We start from the raw sequence: 8,968 nt of genomic DNA on the forward strand, positions 1-8,968 counted from the left end.
GAAAAAAAATAAAAAAAAACCTTTTGTAAAGATAAGTGAGCTTCCCTTGCTCAAAATATTTTTTTTTTTTTTTTTTTTTTTTTTTTTTTTTTAGGCATCTGTGCACTTGAATATGGGAAACTTCTCATTGTTAATGAGCAACTTACAGTTTAATAGTTTTAATCATCCCAATCAATTATATTGATGGGTTTGGGGGATTTTTTTTTTACCTGTAATAAGAAAAAAATGTGACAAAAAAAAATGTTAAAAAGGGGACTCTGAACGCATGTCTAATCAAGAGAATCAGATAGAGGAATAAAAAAAATATTGATCAGCTGCATTCCTGTTTTTGCTTAAACCTACAACAGCAAGATTATTCCGTTTCGGTGAACAACCTGAAGAGGAGTAAGTCTTTTGCCTCCAGGGAACTTCGATGAATCAGTCACAAGCACCCACCAATAACCTCTGACTCACAGTTGCCGTGTCTATCGCCAAGCGGCTCAGCGAGGTTAAGGTCATGCCCCGTGTTGGCCAGCAAGGTTCCCTCACGCTAAACTCTGCAAACAGAGACTTCATGAAGTGGGACGATCTGAATCCTGAAAGGCTTCTTGTTTACTGCAGCCGCAAAGTTGGATCTACTGTTATAAGTAGAATATGGGTGTATCGCGAAATCTGGAAAGCACAGTAATCCCCCCCAGACGCATATCACTTGGCAAAGTTTTACTGGCAGAAACATGGCAGTGCTGGGAGTCCTCCGGGTCCTAAACAAGTTTTCAAGCTGACAGAATCGCCCTGTTTTGGTTGAGCTTTATTTTTCGTTGCTCTCTGAGTGCTTTGACTTTAGGCTTGTCAAACTCTTTGTCTTGGGTACATGTGGGGATTTATTTTGATATTTTTGAGCCTGAGCCTCATGCGCGTGACAGCGGCTGGACAGCTCGAGCTGAAGTTTATCGCTTTCTCGCCTCCTCGCTTAGATTAGTAACACACGGTGGCACCTCATCCAGATAACCTTCTACCGTCACACAGCGCTGCCATGGAGGTGACGGAGAAAAGAATGTGGAGGTGGGGTTATCATATGTCTGCTGTGTCTGTTCAGAGAAGATGCTGAGAACACACTGCCCTCTAGTGAAACATTATTAGAGCATCAAATCCTTTAAAAAAAAAATAAAAAAAAAATAAAATCCTGTATGGTCTGGGTCCCATTTTGTTCTGTTTGTACGAATAACACCGAGCAAATGTTTCAGCATCAAGTACGTAGATCCATCTTCATTTTTCTTCTCAGGATTTTGAGAAGCCCAGTCCACCACAGAAACCTCTGCCTGCTGATCCGTTGGGGCGGAGCTCTCGGCTTGGGTACAGCATCACACCGTCGGGGCTCCACATCCCAGGGACCGGAGCGATCCCGGTACCTATCCCCAAGGTTCCTGGACCGCCGCCCAGCATCCCTTTACCAAACAGGTCTGTTCAAAACAAAATAAAGCCTGTCTGTCGGTGTAATCTCAAGTGTTCATTTCACATTTTGGCCGTTTTGTTCCTGTGCATATTTGGAGAGTTAATGGGTGAGTGGTGGTGTATCTTCTGATAAACCACCAAATGTGAAAAATTAAAGAAAATGTGTGGACATTTTATTAGTTATGTGACGCTTTGTGTTGCTCGATCGCAGAAAAGGACAATCAAACACAATCACGTTGACCTAGTTCTGCTTTATTAAACCCGTTGACCGTTATTTGTGTTTCAGACCTGTGCCAGCATTGCCCTACAGACCACCAAAGAATCAGGACTGCTGAGCAGTCGACTTTGCAGATGAGTCAAAAGAGAAAATCTCACAAAAAAGAAACGGAAGAAACTACAAAGACTTTCTTGCTTTGCACTAATCTTTGAGACGAGACTCTGTTGGACATGTTGGACCACAGGAAGAGTTGCAAAGTTTCTGGGGAGAAACTAGGATGACCGTCACACCTTGGTGCTACGCCTCTAGAAGGTGCTGTCCTCTCTCAGGTACCGATGAACTATTTATCTATTTAACTATTTAACTCTGACATTATAAGCCTGTGTGCAAATGAAGAAGAATTTTCCACAAGGATGATTTGAACAAAAGGAGAAATCAAGTCATTTTTAATTGTTTTACATTATTTGTACTTTTAAAAAAAAAAAAATATGTGCTTAAATTGAAGTCTTTTTTTTTTAAGCAATTGATTTTAATTGAGCGATAGAACTGTAGACAAAGTCGAACTTGAATAAAGACGAAGGGAAACGGGGCACAAGTCAGTTTAACAGCGTTATTTATTTAGTTATTCTGTTCACAGGCTTTTCAATATCAAAACACTTCCTCTGTATTCTATTTGCCATTGTGCTTGGAAAACTTAAAAATATAAGCAATTACTGACTAGAAAATACGATTTCCAAGACGGAAAATGATTCTGTTTTGGCTCACGTCAAGGCACCTAAATTCCCTTTCATTGGCTCTGACAAGTGTTGGATGCTCAACATGTTCTACCGATTCAGACGAGACGTCAGAAACCGAGTGCTGACAGATTCCACAGACCGATCGCACTCCAGCGAATTCCTCCAGCAACCAGTTCATCAGTATTAACGCAGGTGTTTGTATATTTAACGTTCACGCTCACTTCGCCCTCCATCCTGAGAGCCAAGCCAGATGACCTCAGCGCTGTCAGCTCTCCAAGTTCCACACTCTAAGTCAAACAACATGTTTTACTGTTCCTTTGTTGCTGTCCCCCCCCGCACTCTTTTGTTCTTCTACGAGTTTTGATTTTTGTATTGCTTTGCTGTTTCTCCCTGTCCATTTACAGACTTAATCATGGGATTTTTAGAGTGCGGTGTTGCACTTACGGGCACTTTTCCGGTTCATCCAAAAGTCCACAGTAACACAATGGAAGTCAGTTACGTCCTGCTTTGTGTTTCTTTACAAAACAAATAATTAAAAAAAATGTGTTGATCTTGTTAAAGTGTGAAACAGTTGGAATGACGGCTCACTGTTGGAACATAAACGTTAAAACTGTGTGAATCATGTGGTAAATGTGTTTGTAAGGACTGTTCACCAAGTTTACTGTAAAGTGTAACTATTGTGTCTGTTGCCATTTTCATTTTGTTCTTATCTCTTTGTTTTACAAGCACAGAAATGTAAGAACTGCTCTGCGGCTGAGCCCCATTTATCCTTCTCAGTGAGAACCTGATATTTAACACTTGAGCGTTGCAAATGAACTTTGAGGCCTGACTGTTGATATCAGAGGTCAAATAAAGTTTTTTTTTGTGATAATGAAAAAAAAATTGTTTTATTTTATTTTTAACTCATAAACTGCTGCAACAAATAACTTCTGTCCACAAGTTGCAAGTTTGACGCTGGTTGAGCAATACTGCCACCTGCTGGGTAATACATGTCATTACAACAACTAAAGACCCTGTTACATTTTAAGACTGCCACAGAGAAAATGCTGGAGTCAAATCACAGGCACTGACATGTATCACAATGTGAAATATTACAAAATTTGAAATCTTGAGTTATTTTTTATTTAATTTAGTTGAAGAAGTGAATTAACAGAATAATAATAAATTTTGTGATCATGGCAATGTGTGGGATTCCAATCAGATGAATTTGTTAGCCAATCAAGCACCTTGATGCCATGGTCATTAAACCAGATAATAGTACTTTTGGTACTATTTTTCTAAAAATAAAACTATTTTTCGACAGAAAAGTGGATCTGATCTGGTGGTTTCGCTGAAGGCCGAGCGTCTCTGTTTCTGTAGAGATCACAGCTGAAGTTGGTAATGATCTGAACAACTCTGGATTCTGACCAGTAAATAAAGTTTATTTAGTTCAGAAACATCAAAACGACAAGAAGTTCATGATTTACATTTAAGTTAAATCCAATCTGAACATTTAATTAAGATCTTTTGACTTATATTTGCAAAAAATAATAATAATAATTAAAGATAAAGAAAAATTTATTTTACAAAACTTTATTGCACTGACTCAGAACAGCAGTTCTCTAGAAAGAGCCAGAATTCCCACGCAGCCGTGAGCCCCTCCCACTTCCCCGAGCTCAGGCAGGTGGTCAGTCCCAGTGACCTGATTCAGAAAACCTCACCTGCACACAGAGACCCCACCTTCAGGAATAAAAATGGAAACTGATCTTCGAGTTTTCGATTCCCAGAATCCTTGGCTAAAACAAAAAATATATATATGAAGACTGATTTATGCCCTACATTGTTATGGAGAATTAGCTTTCTCTGATACATTCTGATATTTTTACGTTTTTCTTGTTTATAGTCGCAGTTATTCAAGGTAGGTGTGTGTATGATAGGAATTTTTTACTTTTGATATTACTGTCTTTAACTAAAGGTACAACCAAGAAATAAATTTTGTACATAGGTTAGAAAACCTGGTCTTGGTCTTGACTCGGTCTCGACTTTCCCCGGTCTTGGTCTCGAACCCTAAAAGTCTTGGTCTTGGGTTAGTGGTCTTGACCTTGTCCACTCAGAACAAACGTCATTTGTCTCTCTCTGATCTCTCAACACAACATGATCACAGTGCCATCTACTGGCAACGCCAAGCAATTATCTTTCCTCTTACTATAATAACACTATTTTTTTTTTTTTTTTTTTAATGTTTAAATATACATGGAATGTCGGGGCTCTTTATAATAGTATTTGTAACTCATCTTATTCTTTGATATATTATTTTTCTTTTTTAATATAAGAGAAAACCAAGTTTTACAGAGTGAACTTATGTCTAAATATCGCAAAGAATAAAAGCAGATCAGAGCTAACTCTTAACTTTATTACCCAGCCTCTCATCAAAGAGCAAATTCATTTCTAAGTGTCACCACATGTAAACAAATGTGTAATTCCACAATGGGCAGATTGTGGTTGTTGTTGTTGTTATACTGTTCATTGTAAACACCAGGCCCCCTGAGCCAATCTGCTCAAATCAATGCGCGTGTGTGTTGCGTGCTGATGGCCACACTACTTCTGTGGGATTATCGGCCACATGACAGTGCTGGGCTGGGCTCCCACTGAGCCTTTCACTTGGCTTCACTTGCAGAGGGGGTCTCTGTTGCCGTCTAGCAGGGTGCCGAGAGCCGGGGACCTCTCCAAGCCAAATCTGCGCGGACCTGGACATGAGGTGGTGGTGAGGAAAACTGAAAACTCAAGTGAGATGGAGCCACACATGCTGAGTTTGAGTGGAGAATACTGCGTCGAGGGGAAGTCCCCGTGTTGTTTGGACTCTGAGACTTTGAGTCAGGGAGACAAAGAATACGATGATATCCTGGAGCTTAATCAGTTTGATGGACTTCCTTACTCGTCAAGGTTTTACAAACTGCTAAAAGAAAGGAAAGAGCTGCCGGTGTGGAGGGCAAAGGATGAATTTATGGACTCTTTGACCAAAGGACAGTTTGTGGTTCTTAGTGGCTTTGCCAAGACTGGAAGAAGCTCTCAAGTGAGTGCCTTACATCTTTTCTCTATAAGCAATCTTTTTTTTTAAGTGAAACATGTTACTTTTCTGCTAAACTATTGGGGAGTAATCCGTCCCACTTTTGTTTTGCATCAGATTCCTCAGTGGTGTGCTGAGTTCTGCCTCTCGGTCCGGTTCCAGCACGGGATGGTGGTGTGCACCCAGATTCATCCACAGCAGGCGGTTGATCTCGCTCTGAGAGTGGCCGATGAGATGGACATCAACATCGGCCACGAGGTCGGGTACACCATCCCTTTGGAAACTTGCTGCACCAGTGAAACTTTCCTCAGGTAATGGAAAAGGTGGTGCTGCAACATTAAAAAAAAAAAAAAAAACAGACCAACTTTTTTTTTTTTTTCCATTACACACACTGCTAAATCAACTGGCCTTTTATTAAATCTCAGGCGAGACGAGAACAAAAGGCTAGAGGGGCTCTTTTCAGCGGCTGCGTCACAGCTGCCCCGCTCCCTGTCCACCCATATGTCACACTCTCCATGTGGGTGCCTCATAAGTCAGATGGGGGACAAAGGAACTCTGCACTCTGCCCTGTGGGGGATTTCGGTAGATGAGAAAAAGAAAGAAACCTTGTGATAAAAGTCGGTTTCTAAATTTAATTAAATACCACAAGTGAACCTGAAAAGGTCATTCAAATGTGACCAGTATATATTTTATTGTGTAATTTTACAACAATGCAGACCTGAAAATACCTTCAACAGTCCTCGAGATCTGCCATCTGGACGGCAAACTTGAAAAAAGGATTAAACAAACCTTTTTTTTTTTTTTTTTTAATCAATTTTGCCTCAGGTATTGCACAGATGATATGCTGCTGAGGGAAATGATGTCAGACCCTTTGCTTGAGCGTTACGGTGTGGTGATCATAGACCAGGCCCACCAGAGGACCGTTGCTACCGATGTGCTTTTGGGTCTGCTGAAAGAGGTCGCCCTGCAGAGGCCAGAGCTCCGCGTGGTCCTCCTGTCTGCGACCAAACCGGACCCCAAGCAGCTGAACCTCTTCACTGGGTCAGCACTGCCAGCCATCCACCTGGAGGCCCCAGAGGTTGGGGAGGTGGCGTACAGCAGCACGGGCGACAGCTACTTCTGCTCTGCTCTCCGTCTCGTGCTGGAGATCCATCGCTCCAAGGAGCCGGGGGATGTGGTTGTGTTTCTGGTGACGATGCAGGTAAGACGCAACCCTGCTGTCCTAAGTCTGACAAAAAAAATTGCTTTGTTGCTGAATTATCTCTGTTTATGTCCTCTATTAGGAAATAGATCTGGCCCATGACATCCTGTGTCATGAAAAGCGAGGCTTGCCACCTGGTCTGGGTGAACTGCTGCCCATAGCTGTACATCCTGACCAACCTGGGAGTCTACCAACATTTGGGGAGGAGGCGGGTCAGACCAGACGAGTGTTCCTCACAAGCAGTCCAAATGAGGACTTTTTCTGGGCTTATAGCTCAATTAACTTCGTTATTGATGCTGGAGTGGAAAAAAGATTTGTAAGTTTTGCATTATTTCTTGTGATCTCGCATCGATCCGACATTTGTGGCCAGTTCAGCCAGCTGCACTTTATGAACTAAAAGCTTTTATTTCTCTACTTTCTGAATCCATTTAAAACATCTGAACATCTTAACAATACAAAGTTTGTTGTAAAATAAAACAGTAATTAAAAAAAAAAGAAAAATATCAAAAGACATCCAAGGTCTGCATTCCTGAAACTCAAAAAGTTCAGTAAAGTAACCCGGCTTCAGGTCAGAGGTGTTTCAACAGGCGATAATCCAACTGCAGAAACTTCCAGCACAACTCAGTTTTATTTCACAATTTTTTTTTTTCCTTTTCTGTTTTTCTGTACATTTCAAAATGTAATATGCACCATATCACAAAGCAACAGTTTGGTCCATTCTAATATCTAACGTTCTTCATATAAGGAACAGGCACCTTCACACCGTGTGAGGAAGCGAGGTAAAACCAGCTGTTTTATCTCCACTGTTAAACAGTATTTTATTAATACTTCTAAACAAGAAAACAAATAATTGCAGAGTTGTTGTTTTATACATTCTGTATTATCTTTATATGTCCCTAGCATTATCAGTACAATTAACAGCATTTGCTTAGCTTCCTGTTATCTGCTGATGTCTCAGCAGAGATGCTCTGTCAGAGTGTATGTTTGTGTATCAAAGTGCATTAAAATAAAATCTATCAAAGAAAAAGAAAAAAAGTATATCCTTGCTTCTGTGATGCAGGGGGGAAAAAAAACTTTTTTAAAGACATAAATATATAGTTCTGGATCTCTCTAACTCCTTTTTGCCATTGTGTTGCAGGTTTACAACCCGAGAATCAGAACAAACTCTGTCATCATCCAGCCAATCAGCTCAGGTCAAAGCGAGTGCCGCAAACAGCTGGCTGGTCCAACAGGTGAGCATGTTTTAGGCACTTCTTGCTGGTTAAATGACCTTTTGGCCTTCAAAATCTGCTGGAATCTATGATTGCCAAATCCCAGAAGTGTTGTTTTGGATATGGCGACTGTACAAGCCAGTAGAGGACGGTGAACTTACGTCCATGTTCAATAAAACCAGTTTGAGTTCATTTGAACTTTGCAAATTGATAAAAGAAGATGAGCGTACTGCGGCTTTTCGACAACGTACACGTTTAGCAACAATTCAAACGTGTCAAGAGAATATCTCCGATACTACTGCATCAAAACCCAAACTGGACTGATGTTGTTTACACCAAATCATGAACCCAGCATCTGAGCGAACCAAATTGCATCAGTCCGGTGTTTTCCAGTCTGTTATTGTCCAGTTTTTTCCTTAGTCAGCTAACTGATCTATCTGGGTCTAATAAAGTGGCCAGCGAGTGAATGTAAATCCGTAGTTGTGATTATCCAGCTGTGTGTAAGATTACCGTTCTGTCCTGCAGGCAAGTGTTTTCGTCTTTACCCGAAAGAGAGACAGCTTCCTGCGAAGATTCGTCCCCGTATTATGGAGTCTGACATCACCTCCACCGTGCTGTTCCTAAAGAGGATGGAGATCGCCGGGCTGGGTCACTGTCACTTTATCGACAGGCCAGGTGAGATTTATGTGTTCACAAGCTTGAAACAAAACAAAAAAAAAACATTGAATATTCTGCGGCTTTTGCAACAGTTAAGCCTGTGTTCGTCCCCGAAAAATTCACTTAGTGTTGGACGATAGAATCTTTCGATCCAATCGGTTTTGTTCTCTTCTTGCTCCAGCAGACAGGAACTTTTTTTTTTTTCTTTTTGTTATTATTGAAAGGCAGTGAGCCATGCATCAGCTGAGCCGACAGCTCCTGTTCTGTGAGCATCCTTTCAGCGCTGACCTCCTTCCGTGTGCTTTTGTTCTCGTCGGATTTATGCACAGAAAAGCACCACAAAACACGCACACACACTCATTAGCTGATTAGAGCACAGGCATGGCTGAGCCGGTGTGAGGGTGAGCAGATAATAGGGAGCCTTTCTTTCCCTCTTGTTTTGGCTTTCTCATTTAACACTATAAAAAA

General features: G+C 41.1%; 2 protein-coding genes across 5 annotated transcripts in view; both read left to right on the forward strand.

The window, feature by feature from the left end:
• adam12b (ADAM metallopeptidase domain 12b) overlaps positions 1–3,258 on the forward strand; it is a 107,656-nt gene extending 104,398 nt beyond the window's left edge. For both annotated transcript variants that reach the window (XM_015036205.1, XM_015036206.1), the window contains exons 22-23: positions 1,262–1,437; positions 1,718–3,258. In XM_015036205.1, coding sequence (XP_014891691.1) covers positions 1,262–1,437; positions 1,718–1,766 — 225 coding nt within the window. In that variant the 3' untranslated portion in view covers positions 1,767–3,258. The remainder of the gene's footprint in view (positions 1–1,261; positions 1,438–1,717) is intronic.
• Positions 3,259–4,966: 1,708 nt separating this feature from the next.
• dhx32b (DEAH (Asp-Glu-Ala-His) box polypeptide 32b) overlaps positions 4,967–8,968 on the forward strand; it is a 10,750-nt gene continuing 6,748 nt past the window's right edge. The window contains exons 1-6 of one of the 3 annotated variants that reach the window (XM_015036210.1): positions 4,967–5,437; positions 5,549–5,742; positions 6,257–6,632; positions 6,715–6,948; positions 7,771–7,864; positions 8,369–8,518. In XM_015036210.1, the coding sequence (XP_014891696.1) occupies positions 4,988–5,437; positions 5,549–5,742; positions 6,257–6,632; positions 6,715–6,948; positions 7,771–7,864; positions 8,369–8,518 (1,498 nt within the window). In that variant the 5' untranslated portion in view covers positions 4,967–4,987. Of the gene's footprint in view, positions 5,438–5,548; positions 5,743–6,256; positions 6,633–6,714; positions 6,949–7,770; positions 7,873–8,368; positions 8,519–8,968 lie in introns of all 3 variants that reach the window. The other 2 variants (XM_015036209.1, XM_015036211.1) reach the window with 2 other exon arrangements.

This window comes from Poecilia latipinna, unplaced genomic scaffold (genome assembly GCF_001443285.1).
Source record: "Poecilia latipinna isolate Pla-1442-1.1 unplaced genomic scaffold, P_latipinna-1.0 Scaffold360, whole genome shotgun sequence".
NCBI lineage: Eukaryota > Metazoa > Chordata > Actinopteri > Cyprinodontiformes > Poeciliidae > Poecilia > Poecilia latipinna.